Source organism: Muntiacus reevesi, chromosome 7 (assembly GCF_963930625.1).
Source record: "Muntiacus reevesi chromosome 7, mMunRee1.1, whole genome shotgun sequence".
Lineage (NCBI taxonomy): Eukaryota > Metazoa > Chordata > Mammalia > Artiodactyla > Cervidae > Muntiacus > Muntiacus reevesi.
Window position 1 is genome coordinate 42,926,454 of NC_089255.1, and position 16,333 is coordinate 42,942,786.

The following is a 16,333-nucleotide window of genomic DNA, read 5'->3' on the forward strand; positions in this document are numbered from 1 at the left end:
TTTACCGCTGAGTTTAGCATTTAACTTAAAATACAATTGTATTTCTCTCTATTGTTTCTACTCTGTTAATTTCAACACTTCAAAGAGACTATAAAGTCTCTGAAGGCCAGATTTTAGAAATGGTGTGAGAAACAAAAAGTTGTAAACTTTAATGAAGTGCTTTGGACTCAAATCCAGTTGGATTATGATTGTTCATTGACTGACTGCTTGTGATACTTGTCATCTTTTTTTTTCTCCCCCCACTACCCCCACCTCTTGGATTTAGAGACTGTTTTTTTTAAGTTCTTTATTCCTGAAAGTTCTGTTCTATAAACAGAACTATGTATTTAGTGAAACAGGGTAATTTTTGGATGTAATTGGTATTTGTGATTTGAGGGGATTGTGCTCAGTAAATGCAGTTTTTTATTATTAATACTACTTTAGATATACCATAATTTACTAATCCATTGCTGTTGTTAGACTATTTAGATTTTTTTTTCCAGTTTTTACTCTGATAGATAATGGTTCCCTGAGTGCTTTTGATCAAGTGTGGTGCTTTGGTTCAATTATTTCCTTCTTATACATTTTTCAAATTGGCTTACTGGATCACAGGGTATGAACATTTTTATGCTTCTTACTACAAACTCATGCTGGTTGCAGTAATTTACAGTGCTAACTGCAGCTTATGAGTACATGATTTTACTTATTGTTTTTCTTGTTGCATTCCAAGGCTTCTTTGCCTGTCTTTCCTATAGTCTCCCTTTTCTATAGCCAAAGACTAGCCGTATAATTTTATTCAGTAAAGTATGATAAATGGTACTTGGCACCAATTCACATCTACTTCAATTGGAAGGTTCTTTTCCATTCCCAGCCCAAAGATAACATCAAATCTTATTGGTTAAATACAAAAATGAAATTATCTATTAGCTACTAATAGGAGAGAAATACTGTTTTTTGTAGAACTCAAGATATGATTAATGACAGAATAGATAATGACCAGCACACATTACCAAAAAGCAATTCTTCCACTTGTTTTCCATAATAGGAAATCAGGAATGTTACCTAGTAGTAAATCAGTAACCCAATTAATAACGTCCACAACAGTTCCATTTCAGAAGTGAGAAAAATTGACACGAGGAAGTAAAGAGTCTTGCCCAGGGGCAGTGGCAGGTGTCAGGGCTGGCATCCAAATTGGAGCAGTCAGGCTCCATGGTCCAAGCTTAAGCAGCACATTATATTGCTTCTTTCCTAACCTAAACTTTCTATTGATTCAATAGATATTTTCAAGTATAGTTATTGCTTGTATTATACATACATATTTACATACACATGCTATTTATGTAAAAATAATGTCGTTTCCCAGGTGGCTCAAGTGGTAAAGAATCAGCCTGCCAAGCAGAAGAAGCAAAAGATGTGGGTTTGATTCTGGGTCGGGAAGATCCCCTGGAGAAGGAAATGGCAACCGACTCCAGTATTCTTGCCTGAGAAAGTCCCATGGACAGAGGAGCCTGGCAGGCTATAGTTCATGGGGTCACAAAAAGTTGAATACAACTTAGTGACTAAACAAGAAATATGTATACTTACATATTTAAAATAGATACACACATATGTTTACATATTTTCACACTTTACATACAATAACTGTATTACAGTAACTGCATTTCATACACAGCTGCTTATATAGTGTGTTGTTTTTGTTGTTCAGTCTCGTAAGTCATGTCCTACTCTTTGCAACCTCATGGACTGCAGCATGCCAGCCTTCCCTGTCCTTCACCATCTTCCAGAGATTGCTCAAACTCAAGTCCATTGATTTGATGATGCCATCCAACCAGCTCGTCCTCTGTTATCCCCTTCTCCTCCTGTCTTCAATCTTTCCCAGCATTAGGGTCTTTTCCAGTGAATCAGTTCTTTCCATCAGGTGGCCAAAGTTTTGGACCTTCATCTTCAACATTAGTCCTTCCAATGAATATTAAGGGTTGATTTCCTTTAGTATTGACTGGTTGGATTTCCTTGCAGTCCAAAGGACTCTCAAGAGTCTCCAACACCACAAAAGCATCAGTTGTTTGGCGCTAAGCTTTCTTTATGGTTCAACTCTCACATCCATACATGACTGCTGGAAAAATCATAGCTTTGACTAGATGGACTTGTTGGCAAAGTAATGTCTCTACTTTTTAATATGCTGTCTAGGTTGATCACAGCTTTTCTTCCAAGGAGCAAATGTCTTTTAATTTCATGGCTGCAGTCACCAACTGCAGTGATTTTGGAGCCCAAGAAAAGAAAGTCTGTCCCTGTTTCCATTTTTTCCCCATCTGTTTCCCATGAAGTGATGGGACCAGATGCCATGATCTTATTTTTTTTAATGTTGAGTTTTAAGCCAGCTTTTTCACTGCCCTCTTTCACTTTCATCAAGAGGTTCTTTAAAAACACATAGTGGTCTTTAATAAGAGAGGACTAATCACCCACAAATTAGTATTCAAGATGAGATATTCTTTTGTTACTGAAAATTATTACTATGAATTAATTGTTCTGTATACTTGGTTTGCTTTAAATGAATGTGTGCGTTATATATATGTTACCTGGTAATAATGGAAGTCTGCTTACATGGAAGTCTACTTACATGAGAAGTTTGGCAATACACTGCATTAAAACTTGAAGTTTCAAGAAGGCTAAATTTCAAAACTGTTCTGAAGCTAGTGGCCTTGAACATTTTCAAGTGGTTGAAAAATTAACCAGATTTCTAAGTTTGAAACTAAGTTGCTGACGTTTAGTTGGAAAATGTATGTTTGGTAGGAGTTTGCTTCCCTGGTGGCTCAACTGGTAAAGAATTTGCCTGCAATGCAGGAGACCTTGGTTTGATCCCTGGGTTGGGAAGATCCCCTGAAGTAGGGAATAGCAGCCCACTCCAGTATTCTTGCCTAGAAAATCCCATGGACAGAGGCGCCTGGTGGGCTACAGTCCATGGGGTCACAAAAGAGTTAGACACGACTGACTAACACTTTTCTTTCACCGCTTAAAAAATTAACTACATGGTAAGAACAGCCTGTTGTGACTCTAAGGAAACGTTCTCAATGATTGGTTCCCGGCAATGGGTGATTTTGCCCCCAAGTTGGATATTTGGCAATGTCCAGTGATATTTTGGGTTGTCACTGCTGGGAGTTGAGGGGGATTCTCTCTGTATCTAGTGGGCAGAGGTCAGAGATGAACATTGACCATCCCGCAGTGCATGGGACAGCCCCTCACTACATAGAGTGTTTGGCCCATAATGTCAGTAGTGCCAAGGTTAAGAACCCCTGCTGTATAATCTTCCTTGTCCAAGGACATGTGTGTAGTAAACCAGTCAAGCCACTTTTAATTAGTATATACTTATGTACCTGCCATTGGAAGTTAAACACATAGACACACACACACTCACACTCTCACAGACTAGGGACCCTGCTCTAAGAAGATCTGAATAGAGGAACTAGACCAGAAAATAATAATAATAACAATTACAAGCTACTGAGTTATCCATGAGGCAGAACCTTGAGCATGAGCTAGTCACAGGGCCAGCTCAGATTCAAGAGAAGAGGGAAATAGATCCTACCTCCTCTTCATGGGAAGCATGGCAAAGAGTTGTCGGTTTTCTTTAATGTACCATGAGTACTTAACGTCAGCATTTGGCTCAGTGGTTGAGAATCCCCCTGCTGATACAGGAGATGCAGGTTTGATCCCTGAGTAAGAAAGATCCCCTGAAGAAGGAAATGGCAACCCACTCCAGTATTCTTGCCTGGGAAATCCCATGGACAGAAGAGCCTGCAGGGCTGTAGTCCATGGGGCGCAAAAGAGTCAAACATGACTTAGAGACCAAACGCGACAAATATGTAGTCAATGTTAGCTATAGTTTTTACTGTTATTTTATCTTTTCTGAAGCATCAGTGAGCCTTGGCACTTATTTTCCCCTCTATTTGGAAAAAATTTCCCTGGGTTGGATAAGGGGAAGAAGGGAGAGAGGGAAGGAAGGAAGGAAAGAAGAAAGGAAATAAATTACATCGCTCTCTTAATTCTTATATCTGCTCAAATGTCAGAAATGCTTCCTCTGAGTACTCTGTATGAAATAGCATCCACATGACCACACCACAGTCTCTTCATCAGCTCTCTCACCTACTCTGAATTTATTTTTCTTCACAGTACATGTCACCATCTACATTATATATCGTCTGTCTCCATCAGAGTTGAGTATTTGTTTTATTCATTGCTGTGTGTTCAGCACTTACAGCAACACCTGGCACATAGTAGCTGTATATGCTGAATGAATGAATGAATGAACAACAACAAAGCCATTTTGATACCACTTTTAGGAAAACATTGAGTAAAAGACTATGTGCTTTTTATTCCACAGTGATGTTAGCCACAGTATTCATACACCTAGTGTTGTCATCTGTTACGTCTTCCCGGAAGTGTCCATCAGAGTCTGTGTGCTCATGGGAAGGAGGGACACAATGTCATTATCCTAAGCATCCTGGCCCTGTTATAGCCCTAACTTGATGGTGAATTCGTGGGAGTAGGGGGCACATCTTCCATTGCTTTTGTGTTCTGCTCTATGCCAAGTAAATACCACAATGCTGTGTATATAATTTGAGTTTCATGAATATGTAGTGATTAAATTAAAAAACAGAGTTGTCTGCCACCCAGCTTTCCAAGATGCTATTTGCCTTATTTTTGTTAGGTAATAAAGATACCTTATTGACTGTTGAAATATGCCTGCTAACCATGCTGATGTTATAGTAATTTTCTTATCAAATTACCACCTAACTTTTTTTAGGGTGACAGTCTCAGAATTAAGGATCTTCCTTTGACTCCATTCAAAGTGAGGCTATACCTGTTGTATGAGGAGAAAATTTCTGGTGACCTAGAGTTTTTTAGATAAACTTTTTAACTTTGGAATGCTTTTAGATATACAGGACAGTGCATTGTAGATATACTGGACAGTGTTCCTCTGTACCCATGGTACCCACTTTCCCTGTTGTTAACCTCTGGTAAGAGTAGGAGATCTTCATCACAACTGACAGACCAACTGATACATTATATTGAAGTAAAGTTCATACTTTTATTCCAAGGTGACACAGTTTTAAAGGCTATATCCAATAGTTTCTAAAAACTCAAAATCAGCATTGAATGTCCCTACCACATGTGAGCTTCCTGATTCTTAAAAGAAATGAAGTAACTTTATAATTAGTGTGCTTATCTGGAAGTAAGGAACTTAAAATAATGTGGGTTTAAAGTTTGAGTAGGGAAATTAACAAGTAATTTGAAACTTGGGTATTCATAAAGATGTCAGGAGAAATATTAACAACCTCAGAAAGGCAAATGACACCACTCTAATGGCAGAAAGTGAAAAGAAACTAAAGAGCCTCTTGATAAGGGTGAAAGAGGAGAGTGAAAAAACTGGCTTAAAACTCAACATTCAAAACACAAAGATCATGGCATCCAGTCCCATCACTTCATGGCAAATAGAAGGGGAAAAAGTAGACACAGTGACAAATTTTCTTTTCTTGGGTTCCAAAATTACTGTGGACAATGATTATGCAGTGAAATTAGAAGATGCTTGCTTCTTGGAAAGAAAGCTGTGACAAATGTAAATAGAGTATTAAAAAGCAAAGACATCACTTTGCTAACAAAGGTCTGTATAGTCAAAGCTATGGTCTTTCCAAAAGTCATGTATGGGTGTAAGAGTTGGACCATAGAAAAGACTGAGCACCGAAGAATTGATGCTTTCGAATTGTAGTGCTAGAGAGGACTCTTGAGAGGCCCTTGGACTGCAGGGAGATCAAATCAGTCAATCCTAAAGGAAATCAACCCTAAATATTCATTGGAAGTACTGATGCTAAAGCTGAAGCTCCAACAGTTTGACCACCTGATGTGAAGAGCCAACTCACTGGAAAAGACCCTGATGCTGGGAAAGATCGAAGGCAAAATGAGAAAAGGGTGGCAGAAGATGAGATGGTTAGATAGCATCACTGACTTAACAGACATGAACTTGATCCTGGAGATAGTAGAGGACGTGGAGGCCTGGTGTTCTGCAGTCCATGGGGTCACAGAGTCAGACATGACTTAGCGACTGAACAACAACAAAGATGGCAGGATGGGGTTTGAGCACCATATTAGCTGTTCTTTTGTTGTCTGGTAAATATGGTATTATAACATGGTTTACTCTTCACAGATAATCTATCCCTAGATTATTGAACACAAGGGCTGCCCCGGAGTAGGAAATGTGCCCTCCTGTGACTGCTTTGGAACTTAAGATAAAGAATAAGTAGCCAATGGCTCAGAGGCTAAATTCTATGGTTAAAATTGGTATAAATTTAGTGTTAAATCTTTCCCCTAGGACTCTCTAACTTTAAATTTTACACTGAAGCATGTTAGAGATATGGGGATTTTGCTATTTCAGTGGAACCTTTTAATCAACTTTAATGCAGGCTTGGGTAAAGTAAATCTTAATACTGTCTCTCTTTCAGGGCTTTACTAGTTTGCTATCCTCAAAGCATAAAAGCAGCAATGAACTGCTTCTTAACTCTGCTTTTATTAATTTGCTTTATAATCCTCTTCTAGTCCTTTTTTATACTGTACTATTGAACCATAAGCAAACTAGTAAATAAAAATTGTACCCATGGAGTTTTTAAATTGTTTTAATGAAGCTCTGGAAGCATCCCCTTTCAGAAGATATTTTTCCCTAGTTTGTTTTTTAAATTCTAGAAAGTAGGTCAGTAGAAATAAACCCCCTTTAATTGGTTTAATTAGAAATGGAAAATTATATGAGTAGCTCAATTTGAAGTGTAGACTTAAATAATTTTACTGGGATTAATATCACTTAATGGTTTGAATTTAAGTTGCATTTAATCATAGCTTATAATCTCTTGAAAAGATTTTAATATCAGAAAAAGTGAAAGTGAAAGTCACTCAGTCATGTCCAACTCTTTGTGACTGTATAGTCCATGGAATTCTCCAGGCCAGAATACTGGAGTGGGTAGCCTTTCCCTTCTCCAGGGGATCTTCCCAACCCAGGGATTGAACCTTGGTCTCCCGCCTTGCAGGTGGATTCTTTACCAACTGAGCTATCAGGGAAGCTTCTATTAAATTATCTCATATTTAATATCAGAGAGGAGGCCTAAGTGTTGGAATATATCTATGCATAGGGAAGAAAGTTTGCCATGAAATATAATATTTGGCTATGAAGTTATTTAGAACTGTATTTCTCAGATAGTATGCCTGAGAACATCATTCTCAGTTCAGTCGCTCAGTCGTGTCCAACTCTTTGCAACCCCATGGACTGCAGCATGCCAGGCTTCCCTGTCCATCACCAACTCCTGGAGCTTACTCAAACTCATGTGCATCAAGTCAGTGATGCCATCCAACCATCTCGTCCTCTGTCATCCCCTTCCTTCCTTCCTTCAATGTTTCCCAGCATCAGGGTCTTTTCAAATCAGTCAGTTCTTCACATCAGGTGGCCAAAGTACTGGAGTTTCAGCTTCAGCATCAGTTCTTCCAAAGGATATTTAGGACTGATTTCCTTTAGGATTGACTGGTTTGCTCTCCTTGCAGTCCAAGGGACTCTCAAGAATCTTCTCCTACCACAGTTCAAAAGCATCAATTCTTCAGCACTCAACTTTCTTTATAGTCCAACTCTCACATCCATACATGACCACTGGAAAAACCATAGCTTTGACTAGATGGACCTTTGTCAACAAAGTAATGTCTCTGCTTTTTAGTATGCCATCTAGGTTGGTCATAACTTTTCTTCCAGGGAGCAAGCATCTTTTCATTTCATGGCTGCAGTCACCGTCTGCAGTGATTTTGGAGTCCAAAAAGAATTAAAGTCTCTCACTGTTTCCATTGTTTCCCCATCTATTTGCCATGAAGTGATGGGAGCAGATGCCAGGGTCTTAGTTTTCTGAATGTTAATTTTAAGCCAACTTTTTCACTCTCCTCTTTCACTTTCATCAAGAGGCTCTTTAGTTCTTCATTTTCTGCCATAAGGGTGGTGTCATCTGCATATCTGAGGTTATTGATATTTCTCCCAGCAGTCTTGATTCCAGCTTGTGCTTCATCCAGTCCAACATTTCTCATGATGTACTCGGCATATAAGTTGAATAAGCAGGGTGACAATATACAGCCTTGACATACTCCTTTCCCAATTTGGAACCAGTTCGTTCTTCCATGTCCAGTTCTAACTGTTGCTTCTTGACCTGCATACAGATTTCTCAGGAGTCAGGTAAGGTGGCCTCGTATTCCCATCTCTTGAAGAATTTTCCACAGTTTGTTATGATCCTAACAGTCAAAGACTTTAGCTTAGTCAGTGAAGCAGAAGTAGATGTTTTCTGGAATTTCCTTCCCTTTTCTGTGATCCAGCAAATGTTGGCAATTTGATTGCTGGTTCCTCTGCCTTTTGTAAATCCAACTTGAATATCTGGAAGTTCACAGTTCACGTACTGTTGAAACCTGGCTTGGAGAATTTTGAGCATTACTTTGGTAGTGTGTGAGATGAGTGCAATTGTGCGGTAGTTTGAACATTCTTTGCCCTTGCCCTTATTTGGGATTGGAATGAAAACTGACCTTTTCCAGTCCTGTGGCCGCTGCTGAGTTTTCCAAATTTGCTGGCATATTGAGTGCAGGACTTTCATGCATCATTTTTTAAGATTGAAATAGCTCAGCTGGAATTCCATCACCTCCACTAGCCTTGTTTGTAGTAATGCCTCCTAAGGCCCGCTTGAGTTCACACTCCAGGATGTCTGGCTCTAGTGAATGACCACACCATCATAGTTATCTGGGTCATTTATACCTTTTTTGTATAGTTCTTCTGTATATTCTTGCCACCTCTTAATATTTTCCACTTCTGTTAGGTCCGTAATGTTTTTGTCCTTTATTGTGTCCATCTTTGCATGAAATGTTCCCTTGGTATCTCTAATTTTCTTGAAGAGATCTCTGGTCTTTCCCATTCTATTATTTTCCTCTGTTTCTTGGCATGGTTCACTTATGTCCCTCTTTGCTTTGGAATTGTTTAAAGTGTGCATTCTACAGCTGAATGGTTGGATTTGAAGTGCAGTTAGTTTGTGTTCATAGAAGACATAGGCCAGCCATTCTAGCCATCCCATACTGGAGAGAACTGTAGCACTTTCCTCTGGTGACCCTGTAGGGTGATATACTGGCTACAGCCTAATGTGAAACAATTGCCATTATGCTTTAAGAAATGTAGAATACTTCTATGGGGCTTTTGGTCTCCTTCCTAAGGAAATACTGTACATGTTTTTATTTAGCCTTGAGTAACTCCCTGGTGGATGGTATTTTATTTATACTTTAAAAAGAAATACTAGTTTACATTTACTTATGGTGCCATCTAAGAATATATTCTCTCCTGTCTTCCTGCTGATAACAGATGGACATTGCACCTTAAACAAATAAGCCAAGATTCTGCCTCATTTATGCTTTGATTTATATGTGCAGTGATAATAGCTCTTCTATTAAAACTATATGGTTATGCTTTCTGCTAGAAAAAACTAATCCATATTCCTGGAAATCCCTACATATCCTACAAATGTAGCTGTAAAGGAACCATATAAATGATTACTACTGGTTTGACAGGCAAGTTGTCTTAACATACCTCAGTTGAATAGTGTTGTATTAGGAATAATATATGAAACACTAGACACATTCATTAAAAGTAGAAAATATCCACCAGTGTTTTAAAATTCTTCTTAAAGTCTTGCCAATGCAGTGAGACATGAGACAGAAATAAAAAGTGTGGTTATTGAAAATTGGTGGTAAAGTCTTTATAACTTGAAAGCAAAATTGTTTACACTGAATATCTGAGAGAATTTAAAAAGTAAAATTACATGGTTTAATAAACCGGTTAGATATGAGAAGTATCCAAAATCCACCATATAAAATAAATACAAATATTTATTATAGACAATCATGTTATCTCTGTGTGTTAACTGGTTGGTGAAATAACAGAAAAATAAAGTTTGCATTGCCAGGTTAGAGAATGAGAAGAGAGGGCGGCATTGTAGAAACTGAGAGAAAAAGGTTGTAAGGAGGACTTAATAGCCTCAGTAAATGTTGTACATACTGAGGTCAATCAAAGTGAATGCTATGGTTTCTCCTCATGGTCTTGAGATCACTGGCTTCCTGTGGTAAAGTCATGCTGGTTAGAAGAAGGAAATGGAAGCCAGACCACAGTGGTTGAAGAAGGAATATAATGTAAGATCCAAGACATTTATTTGAGTTTGATTGTAATGGAGGAAAAACTGGAGAGAGATTGAGAATTGTGTTGTTATTGCTGCTTTGTCATTTTGTTCGATTATTCCAGGACCCTTCCATATGAGACTAGAAACTTCTCAAACGCAGGCTCTGCTTTTGAAAGCCCTGCAGTACACAGTATCACCTTGAATGTAGAGACACTCATTGGTTTTATGTTAAATTCATGACTGTGAATGTAAGTTTTCAAACACCTGGTAGCGGGCAAAGTGCAGAGTACACGCCCGTGCAATCTCAGCGATTAGACGAGGCGGGCCTCACTGAGAGACGTGCTGTGCCCTGTCCTGCTGCGGCTCCTCTCCCCATCTGTCTATTCACCAGTCTTGCCATCTTCATTCACAACCTCCTTCCTTTTGGACTTTCTTTTTTTTACAGCTATGAAACCCACGTAGTCGAATATCACAATGCTTCTCCTGTAGGGAGTGTGATGAGGAGCAGAGTTTGGCTTTGGAGTGCTCGGAACCAGAAAAACTGCCGAGGACTCGGAGCCCAGCCCTGACCACTAGAGAGCCCACAACACAATGAACAAATTGAACTTCCATAACAACAGAGTCATGCAAGACCGCCGGAGTGTGTGTATTTTCCTTCCTAATGATGAATCTCTGAACATCATCATAAATGTGAGTAGATCCTACTTTAGAAATGTTTAAATGATGATGTTCCCACCAGTGACCACATTCAAATTATGACTTGGCTAATGATGAGATCCTCACAGAATGAGACCATTAATAATGCTGGAAAATTGGGGTATTAAGGCTGTCTACACAGGTATAAATTTGAATGATAGCTTAAGTTCAGCTGTCTTTAGCATTCTCTTGTCTGGTAAAATTAGAGAATATCTGTTACTATATTATATATAGAAAAATAAACACTTTGCTTTTTAAAAATATTTCATTGAAATAGTTTTATGGATATCTGAGTTTGCTTTTTAAATACTTTTGAGTTGTCACCTACACACATGAAATGGTAATACATAATTGCTAACTTTTTAACATGCATCTTGATCCTTATTTTGATAGTAGGCTGTAGCCTAAGTCTAGCCAGTTTCAAGAATAGGCTGTGTATTTGGTCACTAAACTTGCTTATGGTTCGTGAGCTGGAGTTAACGCTTAGTTAACCTGGACATTGAGGAATATAATACTTTTTTGTTTTTACTTTTAAAGTTGAGTTATAATTTACTTACAGCAAAGTATAGGAATGTTAAATGTGCAGCTCTGACTTTTTTCCAGTGTATACATCCAAGTAACCATCATTCAGCTTGAGATATAGTAGATTTCTAGTGCCCCAGAAAGATCTTTTGTGATCCCTCCTAATCAATAATCTCTACCAAAAGATAGTATCTATTTCCACTTCTATCACAATAGGGTAATTTTCTTATTTCTGAATTTCATGCAGCTAAAATTATGTGGTGTGCTCACTTTAATATCTGCCTATATTTTATATACTCAATATTTCGCCTGTGAAAGTTATCCATGTTACTGCATGTGACAGTAATTCTTTTTTTCATTATTATATTTCATTGTATAAGTATGCCTAATTTCTTCTCCAGCTATTATTGATGGGTATTAGGTTATTTTAAGTTTTGGAGGTATTACAAATAAAATAGTTATGAACATTTTATGTATATACACGTATGTATATGAGCTTCCCAGGTGGCTCAGTGGTAAAAGAATCAACCTGCCAGTGCAGGAGACATAGGAGACATGGGTTCAACCCCTGGGTCAGGAAGAAACCCTGGAGGAGGAAATGGCAACCCACTCCAGTATTTTTGCCTGGAAAATCCCATAGACGGGGGAGCCCCACGGGCTACTGTCCGTGGAGTTGTAGAAGAGTTGAACATGACTTAGTGACTGAGCACACACACGTGTATATACATGTCTGGGCTTATACCTGGAAGTGGATTGTGAATCATGATGTATGCATGTGCTGAGCTTTGGTAGAGACTGCTGCACAGTTTTATGTGATCACAGTCATGCCTAGCATTTGTCAACCCCTCCCTGTTGTTAACTTTCATGTTCTTTCTTTGTATTCTGTTGGAATTAAGGAAAAAATTTCCTTAGTTCATGCCTTGAATTAGTTCTTCTTGCTACTGTATTTTTAACCCAATTGCCATATAAAAAGAATATTTCTAAATTTTATACTGAAGCTATATGACATTTAATAGCTCCATTAAAAATTTAAAGGAAAAGATTCTGCTTATCATAATTAATTTGGTTTCATTCTGTCAGTCACCACAGTTTCTTGATTTACTAATGTAGCCTTGTTTTTGCCTAAAGGAATTGTCTGAGTATCAAACCTGCCTATTGAGTGAATTTTATCAGTCTCTTAGGCAGAATTTCTATTGATTTAGCTCTTTTATACTCAGATTACCCAAAGTTGTTTTGGATGTGAAGTGATAAAACTGTTATTATTCCAGCATTTGGTTTTTAAAACCTAGTTAAAATTGGCAACATTATCTCTCTTTTTCAGTATGGGCACTGTCAGAATATATTAAAATATAATTTACATGTATACGTGAATATGCTGTTTGTGTTCTTTTAACAGTTATATAGAGAAGGTGTCAACTAAAATTTTAAAATATACATAAACATATAGTATAAGCACTTAAACTTCTCTCAGTTCCATTTCTGCCTTTTCACCTGGCCGAATATGTATAAATGTGTTCATATGTGTGTACACACATACAGTATATGGAACAAAACATTACTGACCTCAGGTAAGTTAGAAGGAAGACTGTTATTTCATGAGGAATATTAGGAGCTGGCTATAATTTTCTAAGAAATCAATTTATACTGAAATCTCAGTTGAGGAAGATAGTTACAGAGAATAGACTGACAGGCAATTCATTTGTTCCTATAGATCAGTGATTTTACAACTTGATGTCTAAAAAATTACTTGGAGAGCTTGATAAATACTCAAACTATTGGACTTCACTCCTTGGAGGTACTGATATAATAAGTCTAGGGTGGGACACAGGGACCTGTGTTGAAATCCCTACTTCACATCTGCAATCTTGGGCAAATTAGTTCTTTGCTTTGGTTTCCTCTTCTATAAGGTGAAAATAATCTGCTCTCCTCACAGGGACATTGTGAGGATATAAAGACAACATGTATACATGCTTACTGCTGTCTGGCCTCATTGAGTGAGCACTTAATGGAGTAGCACTTGTTTTCATTTCTTTGAGCTGTATGCTCACTCTATTAATGAAACTCAACTTCTGAACACCATGTAGACCTGTTCTTATTCCAGGGTCCGTGGACAGCTCTGCCGTGTCCAGACTCCTCATTAGCAAGCAAGCTGCTGGACCAAAGGAGGGAGGAGGAGGAACTGGGTTAAGTAGCTTGGGGTCCCCTCACTGCTACAAAGCCAACTCAGGGCTGCCAGAGGCCTGTCATTTTCTACAAAGTGTCATTTTTGTCTTCAGAACATAGCAGTGATGTTTGTTGAGTTGTGGTAGAACAAATTAACTGTAACAAAAAGTATTCCATTAATGGGCTCCTTTTTAAAAATAATTTCTAAACACTTTTTAAACAAAGAAAACTTATTCCCTGAGAAGTATAATGGATAGAATATTGCCTTTCTGCATAGGGTAAATGTGGTTTTGATCATTTTTAATTTTCCATGAATTAAACAAATAGGGATTGTTCTAAATAATTTTAATCATCAGATAAATATTAAATATGGAAACTTGGAAATTTTTGGAAATAAAATTATGTTAATGTAGGAGTCACAGAATTTTTAAGTGATATAAATTGTGGCTAAGAGATCACATCTCTTCACTGAGACGAGAGTGAACAATTCTTTTTCTGTAGCATATTTTAGACATTCTTGTTCAACAGGCCATTGACATTGAGAATTAGATGCTGTTTTTATTAAAAAGTTCCATACAAAGTATATTTTTAGATAATGCTTTCATTCTTATCCCTAATGCCTCATATTCCATGGCACCTTTTAAAGTTCCTATTGCTCCTGAAGATTAAAGAAGTTGAAAAATTTCAGTCAGCTAAAATGTAGCCTTCAAGACTCATAATATGCAAATGTAAAAAACTCAAAATTGTTTTCACAGTAGGTTAGACTTCAGAGCCACAGCCTTACTTACTTGCAGTTTTTAAACAAGAACTGATAGTTGTTAGCCAAGGACTTCCCTGGTGGCTGAGACGGTAAAGCGTCTGTCTACAGTGAGGGAGACAGATACTTGATTTAAAACTAGTGGAACAATAATAAATATATAGGAGGTATGGAAGAAATGCACAGATTATTTGAACAACAGTTATACAAAGGTACAACATAGTTTATTTTGAATACAGCATGTGATTTGGAATTTTTCTTTTAACTTTTTAATCATATTTTATCCAAAGTACTTTGTATATGACATTTTAAAATACAGTCAAAGCTAAAGATTAAAGTCCTAGACTTCTTTAAGTCTCAAATTTGTAGTATATAGTTCAGTTTTATTTAACCTTAAATACTTTTCCTATAACTATATCATTTTCTTTATTTAAGCTTATTTATAAAGTGTTGTTTCAGTAATACAGAACTCAAATCCAAAGTCTTTTTAGTGAATGAAGGTGACACTGATTTCCTTTTAGTAAATGTATCCCCTCAGTACAATCAATTTGTATTGATACAAATTCTTGAGTGGCACAGTATTAAATGATCTGCACATTGGGCCAGAGTACTGCAGTTTGTAGTCATGGACCAGAAGGAAGGTGAGGAACCCACAGGAGATCAGATCCTTGGCTTTCATTCATCAGACATTTACTAAATGCCTGCTGTATATTCTGAGTATAAAATAAGACACTATCCCAGCTCCATGGAATTCCTGTTACTTCTAAACAGCTGAAGTGGTGCTATTTGGCCTTACATAAATACTTTTTGCACTTTCTAGTGGATAAGGTGCTTCAGATTACATATGGTCTCAGTCCCTCAGTGGGTCTGACTCTTTGCAATCCTATGGACTGCAGCCCAGCAGGCTGTTCTGCTCATGGGATTACCCTGGCAAGAACACTGGAGTGGGCTGCCATGCCCTCCCCCAGGGGATCTTCCCAACCCAGGGATCGAACCTATGTCTCCTGCTTTGCAGGAGGTTTCTTTATTGCTGAGCCAATGTGAATTCACTATTCACATTAATAGTGAATGTGGAAAAGAGCCATAAACCTATCTTTCTTACTCCAGTTGACATTGTCACCATTCTGAATTGTTTGACCTTCAATTATTAAGAGATCTCAACATGTTTTATTTTCTGAATCTAAGTTATATATTAAAGTATGATAAAAAGTCATTAATTCAAAGTTAACTAATTTAGGATTTGTAATCATTAAAACTGTAACTGGCATGATTATTGAAGAAAGAAGTTGCAAGTTACTAGTACAAATATGAGGGGAAATGCCATACATAATATATGTAGCTAGAATGAACTGTCATGTTGCACATATTTTAATAATATTTACATACAAAAATATTATAATACACAAATGAGCAAAGTTCTGAGTTACTCTCTCTGATAATACTAACTACATGACTTCAGGCTCTCTGGGTTTTCTTTTATATGTGTATCAAATGAAGAAATTGACTTATATGGTCTCTTAATGTCAGTCCCAACGCCGATAAACTTTAGTGGTTCTGAGTTCAACAAGGCAGACTCACTAGAATTATGTGTCCCCCAAAATACTTCATTCACTATTTGAAAAGTCAATAAAACTGTGTCTTTTAAAGACTGTTTTATCTTTCAGCATGTGACTTTTCAGAATAACTTAACCTTAACTCCATGTTCCAAATTAACATGATTTTATTATTATACTAGGACTCAGAAAAAAACCTGGTTTAGTATTTAAAAGATGTCAATGAAAGTGATTGATTAAAGTAAATAAAAGCTAGGTATTCACTCATTGTGTGGTATATGAGCATTTTGTTTAAACCACTATGATGAAAATTTCCTTGTAAAAATACTTGCCAAATCAATAATTTTGATAATTAATTATTTTGATCATTTGATTAGATTATTTTGGTTTCCTTCTGAAGTACATATTTATCGTGCACCATGGCTATAGAGTACACCTTGTCC

The 16,333-nt window shown here is 37.3% G+C and overlaps 1 protein-coding gene across 3 annotated transcripts in view; it reads left to right on the top strand.

Moving 5' to 3' along the window:
• Nucleotides 1-16,333, top strand: part of FRMD6 (FERM domain containing 6) — a 78,996-nt gene that overhangs the window by 28,231 nt on the left and 34,432 nt on the right. For all 3 annotated transcript variants that reach the window (XM_065940324.1, XM_065940326.1, XM_065940325.1), the window contains exon 2: nucleotides 10,645-10,889. In XM_065940324.1, coding sequence (XP_065796396.1) covers nucleotides 10,791-10,889 — 99 coding nt within the window. In that variant the 5' untranslated portion in view covers nucleotides 10,645-10,790. The remainder of the gene's footprint in view (nucleotides 1-10,644; nucleotides 10,890-16,333) is intronic.